General features: G+C 40.1%; 1 protein-coding gene across 2 annotated transcripts in view; it reads left to right on the top strand.

Annotated features, from left to right (window-relative positions):
• The window catches only part of LOC134336489 (protein shisa-6-like), a 562,742-nt gene that overhangs the window by 50,561 nt on the left and 496,596 nt on the right, over positions 1–15,585 (top strand). For both annotated transcript variants that reach the window (XM_063030757.1, XM_063030756.1), the window contains exon 3: positions 12,435–12,592. In XM_063030757.1, the coding sequence (XP_062886827.1) occupies positions 12,435–12,592 (158 nt within the window). The remainder of the gene's footprint in view (positions 1–12,434; positions 12,593–15,585) is intronic.

Genomic DNA, 15,585 nt, shown 5'->3' with positions numbered 1-15,585 from the left:
TTTCATGCAGGCACTTTGCAAAGCCCCTTCAGTTATGGCTGGTTCATTCTTTTTAAAGTCCACATTTGATCTCTTCAATTTTTATCAATTTTCTCTTTTGATTCCATGTTTTTTTCCTCAGTCATTCACTAGTTATCCACGTGTTTCCTGTTCCATGGTGTGGGTTTTGCTAAATTCTGGCATATTGAAAGCTGCTATTCTTGAAAGAACACAAGAAAATAGCCAGAGTAGGCCACTAAGCCTGCTCCACCATTCAAAATGATCATGGCTGATATATGCTAGACTAAACTATTCTCTGTGTCAGTTCCACATAAACCTCAATTCCTCAAACTATCAAATATTTATCTACTGTAACTTGTACCCAAAGTATAATTAGTGATCTGGCCTTAGTCACTCTCAGGAACAGAGGATTCAACAGATTCACAACTCTCTAAGAAAATAAATTTCTATATATCTAAGTTTGAAATTATCAGCCCCTTATTTTGAAACTATGGCTCCGTGTTTGTGACACTGCCCCTATTACCACAGTTTTCTTTCTCTTCTTATTGGGAGATATATTAAAAACTTATTATGGGACACCACTACATCTACCAGTTTTCTGTATTTCTCCAGATAATGATCACTTCCCTGTTCAAAATGGCTCAATTCAGGAAATGAACAGGGAGGGAAATCAGATCTCAGCTCTTGTCAGGCAAATTCCTACTGGTAGTACTTTGTTTTTGGCCAGAAGGTTGTAGTTCAAGTGCTGCCCAGACTTGAGCATAAAGCTTTGGGCTGGAACACCAATGGGGTACTGTAGGATTACTGCACTGTCCTTTCTGCTGTCATATGGATGAGGAATCAAATCTAGATTCTCCTATTAGATGAAATGTAAAAATATCTCCAGCTGCTTTTTCAAAGAGAAGTCAAATTATTCCTTATGTTATCCTGAAATTAATATCATAACACTGGATTATCAGTGCATTATAAAGTTATTACTTGTGGGAATATCTGTGTGGAACAAATGATCTCCAGGTATTTCTTCAGATTCCAACATCTGCAGTCTCTTGTGCTCTACATTCCATGTGCAAACGGTTGCTATACTTCTGTATTAGAACAGTGATTACTCCAAAAAACAACTGAGTTTAGAAAGTTTTGAGTTGTAACAAATGATTGCAAGTGCTTCTTGAATCATATTCTTCGATTCCCTTTACTGCAAAATCCCACAATGAGCTAATGAAGCAGGTAATAAGAAGTGGATAACATGGAACTGAAGAAGATTGGAAATGTTTCTCCTTCTTTCAGCATTATCAGAAGACTTTTTTTTAGCCATATGAACTGGCATTGTCTTCAGTTTAATATGAAAAACATCTCCAAAAATTTAAATGCAGTGATCTAATCATTGATTAGATCTTAAACCCAGAGCATTGTCAATCAGATATAAGAATATTAGTAACTGAACAGAGTTGCATGGTGTATATAAACAAACTATAAGACCGAAAACCCATAAGGGATAGGAAAAACAGAAATAGGCCATTCAGCCCATAAAGTCTACTCCGCCATTTCATTATGGTTGATTCATTTTCCCTCACACCTATTCTCCTGCCTTCTCCCTGTAATCTTTCATACTTTAACCAATCAAGAACCTTTCAACCTCCGCTTTAGATACACGCAATGACCTGGACACCACTACTGTCTGTGGCAATGAATTCCACCTCACCATCCACTGGCTAAAGAAATTCCTCCTCATCTCCATTCTAAATGGACATCCCTCTATTATAAGGTTTTTGTCCTGTTCCTAGACTCCACCATAATGGGAAACATACTTTCCTCATCCACTCTATCTAGGTCTTTCAACATACAATAGGTTTTACTGAGATCACTCCCCCATTCTTCTAAATTCCAGTGAGTACAGACCCTGAGCCATCAAAAGCACCTCATGGGATAATCCTGTCCTTCCCCGAGATAGGCTCGTGAACCTCCTCTGAACCCTCTCCAATATCAGTAAATCCTTTCTTAGATAAGGGGCCCAAAACTGCTCACAGTACTCCAAATGAGGCCTCACCAGTGCCTTATAATGTTGCAACATTACATCCTTGCTTTTATATTCTGGTCCTCTTAAAATGAATGCTAACATTGCATTTGCCTTCCTCAACCTGCAAGTTAACCTGTAGGGAATCCTGCGCAAGGACCCCAAGTCCCTTTGCACCTCAGATTTTTGAGTGCATTGACCATGCACTTCCTGTCATTGTCTTCTCTTTGCTACTTCATTGCCCATTCTCCTAATCTGTGTAAGTCCTAAGTCCTTCCGCAGCCTTCGTGCTTCCTCAACACTACCTGCCCCTCCACCTATCTTTGCATCGTCTACAAACTTGGCCACAAAGCCATCAATTCCATCATTGACATAGCGTAAACATAAATGGTCCCAATGTCGACCTCTGCAGACCACTACTAGTCACTGGCAACCAACAGAAGAAGGTTCATCTATTTTCAGTCTTTGCCTCCCGCCAATCAGCCAATCCTGTATCTATGTCAGTACCTTTCCTGTAATACTGTGGGCTGTTAATTTGTTCAGCAGTTACCCAATAATGTTAGCTTGAATCTGTATGGTAGCATAGGGTAACAACTACTCACAGATTCCATTTAAGTGAGACCTAGGGCTTTGAAAATTACTTTTACCCCTTGGCCATTTTAGTCTCTGATCATTCAGCTAGATATTCAGTTTGTCTCCTGAGGTCCAAGATGCAGTAATATCTTGTCTTAATAAAAAAAAAAATCAGATGTTTAGCAAATTCAAAAGTTTGGCAAACTACAACAACCTTCAAAAGAGGCATTGCTTTAAAAGGTGAATTTCAAATTGAAAACCATTTCCAAAATAGCACATGTTTGATTGAAAAAAGGTTTCCAAAACAGTGCATCTTTGATTCTGTTTGAATGGCTGTTCCATTCACAATTGAATTATTAAAAATTGCCATTAAGTGGTAACTGCAAGGCCTTGTATAGGTAAGTATGGTTTAAAATTATTTCACTGATTCTTCATTATGGCAACAATTCTGTTCCTTCTGAATGGGTTGTAAAAACACATTCTTATTAATCAGCATACAAAAGTGCAAACTTCTAGACAGTTTTCAGTTCACACATCTAACTGCATGTTGCTACCCTCTTGATCATTCGTATTATTCACAGAAATAAATGTCTCACCAGTGATTCTGACTTTCTTGAACTCTGTAACAGTGGTATTCCTTCAGCACCAACTGCCTCCCACACATTTCAGAAAGATCACAGAATCTCATCACACATTTCAGAAGAAAGTAAGAATTGCTAGATGAAAAAAGATATCTCTTTCATCTTGTACCATATTATAATATAAAATCATGACAGAGATATTGATTATGACAAAATCACTATGAATTGTTCTCCAACAGATTTGGAAATAAAGTGAGAAAACACTTTGTGAATCATAGTTCCAAAGTCACATATTTTTTCTCACTTATCACAAATTTAACACTCAATCACTAACATAATGGCTTGGATTTTTCAGCATTTGTGTTGATAGATTTTGGAAGATTCTCTTGTCAATTAGGAAGTTCGGAAAATCAAAGTTCAAAGGAAGTGTATTATCAAAATACATATATGTCACCATATGCAACCCCGAGATTCATTTTCTTGCAGGCATTCACAGTAGATACAAGAAAACAGAATAGAATTAATGAAAGACTGCACCCAACAAGTCGGACAAGTACCAATGTACAAAAGATAGCAGACTGCCAATACAAAAAGGAAAAACAATAAATAGATAGATAAATAGATTGACAGATAAATAGCTAGATAGATAAATGAATAAATAAATAGATAAATAAATAATTAAATCGATTAATTAATTTAAACGCAAACAGTCCTGACGAAGGGTCTCGGCCTGAAACGTCGACTGCACCTCTTCCTACAGATGCTGCTTGGCCTGCTGCGTTCACCAGCAACTTTGATGTATGTTGATTAATTAATTAATAAGCAAGCAACCTGAGCTGAAGAGTCCTTGAAAATGAGTCCATATGCTATGGGAACAGTTCAGTGAGGAGGTAAATGAAGTTATCCCTCTGGTTCAAGAGCTTGATGGCTGAGGGGTAGTAACTTCCTGAACCTGGTTGTGTGGGTCTTAAGGCGTCTGTATCTCCTTCCTGATGGTGGCAGTGAGAAGAGACCACGGCCTGGATGGTAGGGGTCCTTGATGACTGATGCTACTTTCCTGTAGATGTGCTCAATGGAAGGAAGGGCTTTACCTGTGTTGGACTGGGCTGTTTGCGCCACTTGGTTCCCCAGGTTATCAGGTTAGTTCCTGGCTGCAATTGCTGGTGCAGCCCATGGAATCCATCTGCAGAGAAAATTTTTTCTGGTGTTCGATTTGGTGTTTTTTTTTATCAGTGGGTTGTGTTTTTTTAATTTTATATTTAAAAGTGTGATTATTTTTTAAAATGTATGAATTATTTATTTCATTTGTAATAAGTTTAATCCTGAAAAATGCTGATGCTTTGAGAGATGGCAGTCTGTTGGACATTGCCAGCTGTCAAAGACTATCAGAGGAGTTTTCTGGGCAGAGCTTGTTCTAGACCATCGAGATCACTCTGAGGCCCTCCACTACTCAGGTCCTTGTCAACAAGGTCAGTCCTTTACAACTAGTTAAGATACCCTTAGGGAATGGGAATCTGAAATGCAGGTATGGACAAACCAAAATGTAGGTAAAATCCATGCAAAATCCTACACAAATTAACATCATAATTAACTCCCTTCAGGTAAAGTCTCTGTCTTCTGGATCTGCTGTTCTGGAACAGCATAGTTTACATGATCAGCAATCAAAACAGCAATTACTTCACCTCTTTGACTGACAACATCTGCTTATGGGGTAGTTTTCAATTGTGATTAGAATGCTCCACAGTCTTCTGAGGCTGATTGCAACATCTCTATATAGGTACAGCATCATTTCATAAACTGAGCTCTACACTGACCTTTGAGTTGATCCCAATATCTATTTACTTTCTAATTATTGAGCATAATTGTAAAGTCTTCAGTTTTTTATAAACCTGGATCCCTCAATCTCTTACATTTGCCATTCATCTTATTTCTTCAAGTTTAAGCAGAAGACCTTAATCATTTTACATTTCTATTCATTGGAGTTTGCATGTTACTGGTCTACCCACCCAATTTTCAGATATATTCAAATTTGTCCATTCTTTGCTGATGTTCTTTTAATCATTAGCTTGGTTTAACCACAATGCTCTTGTTCTGTAGTTTCAGAACATTTAGAAAGATATTGAACAAAAGAGGTGCTAATATAGACCCCTGTGGGATCTTAATAGTAACATTCTGGAGTTTGGTGACAATTTCAGGCTCCAGGCTTTTCTGGTCATCTAATTTTGAATCTATTCTTAAATATTTCCACTAACTCTTGCTGTATTTATTTGTAATACCAAACATTCTTGAGGAATTGTAAATACATTCAAATTAGATTTGTAAAGCTGGTATAATGCAGAATTCATGAAACCTCAGAAGCAGTCTTTCATGATTTCGCTTCTGTTCAGGAGCTACATAATCTTAAATGATAGGTTTATTTAGCTTCACATAACATCTCTCTTTGTCCAGTCCTCAGGCCCTTCTTGAGTATTTGGTGATTTCTTCAGAGGTGGTGTTAAGTTATTTAGATGGCTCCTTTATTTCCTGAAGGATACCCTTCTGTACATTCCACCCCCTGAGGGTTATGTTCCTTTTCAACAGCCATGTTAGCAGTGTGAATAATGTTACCACTTATTCAGCAGTAGCCTCTGCGTCCCTTTCAAGATCAATAAATTAACTGCCTCCTTCCTGCGAAGGCAAGGTGGAAAACGATGAAATATATTTAGAATTTACGTGACATCACGTGTTCCAACTTGAACCCATTTTCAGTGCTCTCTCTCTAACCTTGCCTTTCCTTGATAAAACTAAGCTGTTTTACTTTTGCACCCTTCTTTTCTCCTTGCCATGCCATTTTCAACTTTTTCCTTTGCTCTTTTGATGCCATTTTTATACTTCAGTCGTGCTTTTGGTGTTGAATGTGACTGGAATTCCAGTTTTGTTTGTAGGTTTAAATATTTTATTTCCTCTTTGTGCTGTTCAAATGCAGCACTTAAGCTTGGTACCTGCCTTTACTTGCATTTCGTTTCACTCCGAGGGAGACTGGATATTAGAGAAGTTGATGAGTGACACCAAGAGAAGCTGCTTTTCCTTTCCGTTTTACCTGGGTATTTCATAGTAAATTTTTAAAAAAGTCCAAGAACTAAAGGTGAAGTAATACAATTCAAATAAAAGCAGTTACATTTGTACAGATAGCAGCTGCAAAGTACCTAAAATGAGGATAGCTCCTTTTTTGTGTAAATTGATCGGGAGAGAAAGGCCATCACCAGGCAAAGTATTTCTAAGAATAGTAATTAATTACTCATCCATTGAGAGCATTATTCATATTGCCTTATGTTTCAGATCCTTGTAAGGTGAATAGGGAGACATCAAATCAGCTGGGAGCATAGCAAGGTTCACAGGTGCATGTCTAATGAATAATAGCTACGTTTGAGGAAGGCTCCCAAAGGAGGAAAGGGAGCAAAGCTCAAAGTCAGGTAACAAGACAGAATGCATTGTTAATTTCTATTCATAAAAGCAAAATGAACAATTCACCATTTGTGTTCAGAGGGAAAAAGAGGCTTTCCAAATCCAATTGCAGAATTGTTGAACAACATAGAAAAAAAAAATCTGCTTGTGATGTTTAAGAAACACTTGATTTCTGCTGGAAGCAATTGCTCCAAGTAGGGAAGCTGAGACTAGTAGGAACTTCGGCTTTTTGCTCTTCATCCCTTCTCCTGACAACTGTCCATCCATGATGCATGCAGAGCAAAGGAGGCTTATAAAGTGGAGAGAATAAAAGAAAGACTGACAGTTCATGGAGGAACATGAGTGAATTTAACCCTGCCAAGCAATATGAACAAAAATTGGCAAAGTGTGAGAATATAGAACTGACCAGCTTTAAAAGCATAAGAAAAATATGATCTTCACAATTTAAAAAAATTCAGGCATGACTAGTTCCTTTGCCTCCCACACAGAAAGACAACAAGAGTCAGGAAAGTGCGGGGGTGGGGGGGGTCGCGTAGAATAGAGCAGTGGGTGTAGAGTTTGTAAGACAAGCAGAAATCAGTTAGTACGTGAATTTGACGAGGGCCAAAGCTAATTGCATGTGAACCTGACAGACTCGAGTAGATAATTTATCAATAAGCATTTGTGAAGAATCAAACCAAGAAACATAGGGAACAAGAGAAAGTCTGCAGAGGCTGGAAATCCAAGCAACACACACAAAATGCTGGAGGAACTCAGCAGGCCAGGCAGCACCTAGGAAGAGTACAGTCAACGTTTGGGGCCGAGACCCTTCCGCAGGATGCATAGTGACACACCTTCCCTCCACCTTATAATTCTGCTGTCTCCTTGTTTCAATTCATATGAATGGTCTCAACCTCAGATTTTGACTATGCACTTCCCTCCACAGATGTCGCCTGTTCAAGTGTGTTTTTCCAACATCTCACATCTCAAGTATTGAACTTAGTAGCGAAGTTTCCAGGATGGGAACTTTACGAGAGAGCATGCTCCCAGTTGATCAGATTATCTTCTATACATCTTATCAACAAACTAAAAACCAAATTAAAATACACATATGAAGGCTCACACTACATTAAGAAAAGAACACTTTGAAATAAGCTAAATAATCAAAGTTGGAAATAACAAGGGGAAATTTATAATTGATCATTGTAATTTTTTCTGTGATTAGGCTAGGGTAAAATCAGCGATTACCGGGCTGGAGGGCTTGTTCTGCACGATATCTCAAAAAATAAATAAACTAACTGCAGGAAACACTACTGGTAAAAGACGTGAGAGAACAAGTAAATATACAAGCATAGGCCTGGCCACTTACCAGAATGATCAATACAAGTTAGCCATGGAGCAAAGATGTACTACATCAAAAACATACTGGGTAGAGTGAAATCAAAGTATCCAGAACATGAGAGTGGGTTTAAAATCAAGTGTAAATGGGTCAGGGAGCTTAACCTACGCATATCATAATGGAAACGAAAGAATAGATATTAGTTACTGCCAATATTTCCTAATGAAATGAAGTTAACAAAGATCCAAAGCTTGAAAGGGGAAATACCTAATATCAATCACTTCAAACAAAATCAAGTAGTCTGCAAGGAACATTGATTGCAATCACAATTTATTGAACAATGGCTTGGAATCTGTACAATCATTTCTCTCCAATGAAATATTCACTGATGAAAGGTCATCAACTTAAAATGTTAACCCTGTTTCTCTCTCTGCTGATGATGTTTGAGATGCTGACTGTTTCTTTTCAATTTTCTTTGTGTTGTGCAGGAATATTATTTCTGAGCTAGTTGCCTAGAACAAAAATTGTTCCTACCGTGCTTGTGTTGATAGCTATTGGAGAAATAAGCAAGCAGGTCCGTGTTGCCCGTCAACAGCTAAGATATCAAGAGCTGTTAAAGTGATGGAACTTTTGGAATACTATATTCTTACACTTGTAGGAAGGGGCAAGATGCTATCTTTAAATTTATGTGTGTACTTAGAGCTGCCATAAGTAACTATATAACATGGAGAATAGTTTCATTGTAAATTGGTTTTAATTAAAGGAAATGAGTGACTGTCAGATGAAATGAAAAGTATTTTTAAGTGAAAGATTAGCACAATAATGCTAATCGAATGAAAGATATGGACAGACTGTCACAGTCAGCATTGTTTTGCTGCAGGTTCAGCATTAACATAAGTGCAGATATAGGCCTCCGTTAGTCTCATGAGACCATGGATTTGCGCCTTGGAAGGTTTCCAGGGCACAGGCCTGGGCAAGGTTGTATGGAAGACCAGCAGTTGCCCATGCTGCAAGTCTCCTCTCTCCACGCCACCGATGTTGCCCAAGGGAAGGGCATTAGGACCCATACAGCTTGGCATCGGTGTCGTCGCAGGGCAATGTGTGGTAAAGTGCCTTGCTCAAGGACACACACGCTGCTTCAGCCAAGGCTCGAACTAGCGACCTTTGAATCACTAGATGAACGCCTTAACCACTTGGCCATGCGCGGATATGATGTGAACAAAATGGTAAATAGTGAAAAGTGAATTCATTAACTAAAGAAGAGAAGTGGGACATGTAGTATGTCACAATGATTTGTTTCTAGGGATGTTCACCCCGTCTTTCATACCAACTCCACTTACACTGTCATCCCTTGCCTCCATTCCCCTTAAGCCTTCTGTGGTCATGAATAAGCAGCTGCCCAAACTCTGTAGCTATGGTTTAGGTCTACAGGTCAGAAGTCACACCTGAATAGCTATTTAGAAATAGGAGCTGCTACAAACTAAGCAATGAAGCCTGTGCTCTTTCATTTTCCATTTTTTTTATCTTCCATGACTTTTTGACTTCCATAATTCTCATTACCTCCTACACCACCCAACCAAATCTTGGAAAATTCCCCATTTTCTAGGCTCCAAACTTTTAAAGTTGCTTGCCAATTGGTGCATAAAGGTTATTTTTTAAATAAATAAAGCTACATTAGAAGTGAGATGAATCATGTTTCTTCCTCTAAATCAGGATGTCTGAGAATCCAATCATCTGATCCATTGTTTATCTGTGCTCAGTAACAAAGTTCGTACAGGACAGTGGGTGAGATTACTCACGGATAGCTTGTGTTCAGCAGAAGCACCTCTTGCAAGTGTAGCCTTTACAATATGTATGAGGTTTGGTCAGAATTAACTCTAGCCCTGGGTCATAGAAGCCAGTTCTAGGAAAATTACTCCTGGTTGGTGTTCTTTCACCTCAAAACGAATCTGCCTCCCCTAAATCAGAAGCACACTCCTCATCACTGGCAGCCAAAAGCTGTCATCCTCTGATTGCTTGACCTGATATTTGAACTCCAGTCACAGTTTCACAACTTGCAACCATAATGCCCCCCCCCCAACCCAATAGTTCTAATATGCCATTCATTCCCAGAACAATGATGTATCTATGTTACTTTACTTGCTGCATAATGGTGGGAAGCATAAAGAAAACTTATCAATACAATGTGTTTGATGGTCGATGCTTAGCATTAATGCTAACATATGATGGATTTACTGGGCTGTAGTATTTCGCAGCAGTGAGTGTTGAATAATGCATTCATCGGCCTGAAATTCCAATGAATTCAAGAGATTGTTTCAAGTCATTAAAAGTTTTTTAAACAATTAATATACTACATATAATGACATGGAGACACAAGTTACTGCAAATTCTAGCAATCTTCAGCAACAGAAACAAAATGCTGGAGGAACTTATCAGCTCAGCCAGAACCAGTGGAAGAAACTAAACAGTCACTGTTTGAGGCTGAGACCCTTCATCAGACCTATTAAGTTCTTCCAGCATCGTGTGTGTGTTGCTTAATAAATATAACAACTCATTACTCAACAAATTTGCAAGTATTGATCCAGAGTTCTTTAATGATTGCAAAACACCTGCGTATTGGTATTGGTTTATTATTGCAGTAAGATCAGAAGCGATAAGAGCAGAAATAGGCCATTTGGTCCATTGAGTCTGCTCTGCCACTTTATCATGGTTGATCCATTTTCCCTCTCAACCGCCCCTCCGTTCTCTCCATAACCTTTCACATCCCGACTAATCAAAAACCGAGCAAACTCTGCCTTAAATACACCAAATGCCTTGGCCTCCACAGCCACCTGTGGCAACAAATTCCACAGATTCACAAACACAAAATACTCTGCAGATACTGGGGTCAAAGCAACACTCACAACACGTTGGAGGAACTCAGCAGGTCGGGCAGCATCTGTGGAAACGATCAGTCAACGTTTTGGGCTGGAACCCTTCGTCAGGACTGAAGAGGGAAGGGGCAGAGGCCCTATAAAGAGAGTGGGAAGGGGAAGGCTGGTAGGTGCCAGGTGAAAAACCAGTAAGAGGAAAGATAAAGGGTTGGGGGAGAGGAAGCAGGCAGGAGATAGGCAGGAAAGGTGAAGAAAGAATAGGGGAAAACACAATGGGTAGCAGAAGGAGGCGGAACCATGAGGGAGGTGATAGGCAGCTGGGGGAGGGGATAGAGTGAAATAGGGATAGGGAAAGAGAGGAGGAGGGAATTACCGGAAGTTGGAGAATTCTATGTTCATACCAGGGGCTGGAGACTACCTAGACTGTATATCAGGTGTTGCTCCTCCAACCTGAGCTTAGCCTCATCATGGCAGTAGAGGAGGTCATGTATGGACATATCCGAATCGGAATGGGAAGCAGAGTTGAAGTGAGTGGCAACTGGGAGATCCTGTCTGTTGTGGCGGACGGAGTGGAGGTGCTCGACGAAGCGGTCCCCCAATCTGCATTGGGTTTCACTGATGTAGAGGAGGCCGCACCGGGAGCACCGGATGCAATAGATGACCCCAACAGACTCACAAGTGAAGTGTTGCCTCACCTGGAAGGACTGTTTGGGGCCCTGAATGGTGACCACCCCACCAGCCTTCGGATCCAGCACATTATCCTCCGCAACTTCCGCCACCTTCAACAGGACCCCACCACTAAGCACATCTTCCCCTCTCCACTTTCCGTAGGGATCGGTCTCTTTGCGACTCCCTGATCCACACGTCCCTCCCCACAGATCTCCCACACGGCACCTATCCCTGTAAGCGTAAGTGTCCCTACACCTCCTCTTTTGCCACCATTCAGGGCCGCAAACAGTCCTTCCAGGTGAGGCAACACTTCACTTGTGAGTCTGTTGGGGTCAGCTATCGTATCCGGTGCTGTGTCCTGGCAAGCGGAGCGAACCCTAAGCGGGGGCTTGAGACCCGGTGGAGTTCAGAGGAGATCAAATGGTGGAAGGCGGATATTGCCTGAGCTCCAACGAATTATTTGTGCACACACTGAATAAAGATATAGTAGCGCCTTTCTAAAATTTTATATTTTGGTTCTCTACTAACCCCATAGTTCAAATAAGAATATAAAATCTTATTTATTTAACCGCATCCTGTGTATGGCTTGTCATTACGGGGTACTGATTTGAAACAGGGGACACATCACACAGTTTTCAACCAGACGAGAGTTCTAAGGTTTGGCCGGGCAGCGGGTAATCACCCAGAGATCATGCCACCAGGCAAAGTGAGTGTTACATATAAATTCTTGATTTCCCAATCTACCTCACCATAGATTATCTGCACTGTACCTGTACCTTTACTGCACTTTCTCTATAACCTCATAACAAGAAGCAGTTTATGTGTTTTCAAAGCCTCTGTATTTTCTGGCCATTGGGAGAGGACAGAAGGGAAAGTGATTGAAATGAACTTGATTCTGTTGACTGTTTGTTATGACATAAAGGCACTGTACTTTTTCTCAATGCTTTTTAAATGGAATTTCACAGGGCCCTGGCAGATATTTTACGAAACCAGGGACCAATCCCAGTGCCACACTTCGAGAGGGAGAATATGACAGCAATAGATGGATCACCCAAGGATAGCTCGCCTGTCAGAACCACCAAAAACCATTTTACGCCAGTTCGAACATCCAAGGGTAATCATGGTAAGTCAAACTTCGTCTAGAGTCTGGGTTTTTATGTTTTTCATGACTTCATCTCTCATTGTGACAATAAATTTCTGCTTGGTGCAGAAGCTCTCTAAGACACTTCATTCACATACTATGTAATAAACTAGACCTAGATCAGAGCAAGGTAAGTCGAAAACCTAAATCAGCAATAAAATCTGAACACATTTGATTTTTTTCATCATTATGGCTGTTAGACATTGATAAGATTGAATATGACAACCATTAGAAGACTAATAACTGAGACAGATCAGTTATATACCTGGAGGAGTATTACATATAACTGTCTGACACATGGGCAGAGTTCTGCTGTCAAGTAGCTGTTTCTCATTTTTGGAGTGGGCAGTTGATAAGGTCCTTCTTCTTAATCTGATGTGATTGATAATCACGCAAGCATTAAAAACACCAGTGAGCCGCCCAGCATTTTCATTATCCCCCATTCCAGATAAGTTTCCAGGCTGGAGATTGTCTTGCAGCTTCAGTAGAGCACAGATATGCGTTGGGTTATTTGACCTATTGAGTCCATTCTGGCTCTACATAAGAGCAGTCCAACCAATTCCATTCCCTCAATCTCTCTCCACAGCCCAAAATCATTTTCAAAATATTGAAGAAAGGACCCCCAGAGAACAATGAAATTGATGCATCTACTGTATTGTTTTTGTTTGGATTTGACTCTGGTGTAAATTAGCTGCTGCCATAATACTTGCTTCATTCCTCTGATTTCCTAATTCTCAATGCCATATTGATTTTTAATTCAACTTTCACCATTCTCAACGACCCGTATCCTTTTTTTTTTGGCCATTGCATCACACATAGATCAGAGCAGGACAGATAAAGGGCCTTCAGCCCAGAATATCTCTGCCAAACATGATGCCGAATTAAGCTAATTCTCCTCTACCTCTACTTGAGCCAGATCTTTCATTCCTCGCATATTCGTGTGTCTGTGTTACAGGCTCTTTAATGCCATTCTTATATCTGCATCCATAACTACCCCAGTGACCCATACCAGACAGTAATATCCTCTGTGTAAAAAAAAAATCTGGCAAATGCATCTCTTTTAAATTTCCCCCATTCAGCTTTAATGCATGTCCTCGAGTACTTGACATTTCTACCCTTTGGAAAAGACTCTGACTGACTACTCTATCTACGCCTTTCATAATATGATAACTTCCTGTCAGGTCACCCCTCAGCTTCCAAGGCTCCCAAGTCTAAGCTCTCCTTGTAGCTCATACTTTCATGGAGGCCGCACCCTTATCAGCCTTTTTTGCACCCTTTTCAAAGTATTGACAACTTTCCTGTAATGGGGCAACCAGAATTGCGCACAGTGTTCCAAGTGCAACATAACTGAAGTTTTATTAGTTGTAACATTACTTCCAGACTCTTATACTCAATGCCCTGACTAGTAAAGACACTTGCATTACTTTGCATTCATTGCTTTGATTGCCTAAATCTGTCTACCACCTGTTATGGTACTTGCGTTTGGGGCAGCAATGAAGGTCCTCCATCTCTGGCGGTGTTCAGGGTTTCTTTCATTGTGTCAGTAGATTGGTTTTCACAAACAGGACAAAATCTGCAGATGCTGCAAATCCAAGCAATACACACAAAGCGCTGAAGGAACTCAGCAGGCCAGGCAGCATCTATGTTAAAAAGGGCAGTCGATGTTTCAGCCTAAAACGTTACTTTTTTTCCATAGATGATGCCTGGCCTGCTGAGTTCCTCCAGCATTTTCCGAGTGTAGTTTGGTTTTCACTACTGTCATCCACGCAGGTTCTGGATGGAGACTCAGGAATACCATCGCACTCAGATGTAGAAGAACTCTTCAGTAACAGTTTTGTTTTACCCAGTCAGGGTTGTTAGCACTGAGCTGAGTCCCCGAACCTGGAGGACGGGTGCACTACTCTCAGTCTGGCCTCTACCCTGTGATCTGTTTTTTGTTTGATCTTTGATCCTACCAAGAGCCAAAGCATCAAGCTCTGACTGCAGCCAACATAGATATGCGGGTCATTGAGACACACAAGCCTCCAAACCCCGTGACAAGGAATTGCCTCAATATTGAGCCATAATGATACCTCGCTTTTAGTGCTGTGATCTAAAAATTGGATGCACATGACAATAAAAGTACTGTTTTGGGTTTTATGTTTGGAATCAGTCTTCCATAATAAATTGTCATTTTCTGATTGATGGACATAGTAAATATGACGATGATGGTTTGACTATGATGTAATCATAATTTGGTGGATTATAGTGTTTTGAGACTGAACAAAACACTTGCTTATCAGGAGTTGGCAACACTTCTTAAGGGGAATAATTAGGAGACATTACTTATGAAAGACCATCGCCATTTATCAACAAAACACAAGATTGGCTATTAATAACTGACCTGCATTTCAGCACCGGCCTGCGTGATCATCTTCCGGAACCTAAAGAGTCAATGATACATCACATTGTCAACTTTTCCTCAGTGATAAGTTCTTTCTCCCTTTCCCAGTTCCAAAAATAAAGCTCTGTCATTCTCAGTTTGCACACCTTGAATTTCCAAATTCTAAGCTCCTGGAGAACATAGAGAAGGCTGTGCCTGAACTAAATGAAAATCAATGAAGAAAATGGGTTATAAAGCTCTCCTTGTACTTCATGAATCTCAATTCAGATATTATATACAGTCTGCTTCCACCATAAGAGCTAAGTGTTAATGTAGGTTTTAACGGAGATGAGCAAATCAGAAAAAGCAATCCTTCATTCAACGTTAAGTTAACATGAAACTGATCCAAGAATAAACAGGATATTGGGGTAGGGAACTAGCGTTGTGACAGAAGCTCACTGCTATTGTGGCTCTGAGATTAGTGTTACGGTGCTGTATTGAGGCAAAATGACTGGAGATTTGTTCTCCACCTCTGTATCATAATTAACGTCATTCTTGGAGACTAATTCAATGAGATTTAGATGTAAAACCAAACTCTTTTTTGATAAAGGAC

The sequence above is a fragment of the Mobula hypostoma genome, chromosome 22, assembly GCF_963921235.1.
Source record: "Mobula hypostoma chromosome 22, sMobHyp1.1, whole genome shotgun sequence".
Lineage (NCBI taxonomy): Eukaryota > Metazoa > Chordata > Chondrichthyes > Myliobatiformes > Myliobatidae > Mobula > Mobula hypostoma.
This window is presented reverse-complemented; position numbering and strand designations above follow the sequence as displayed.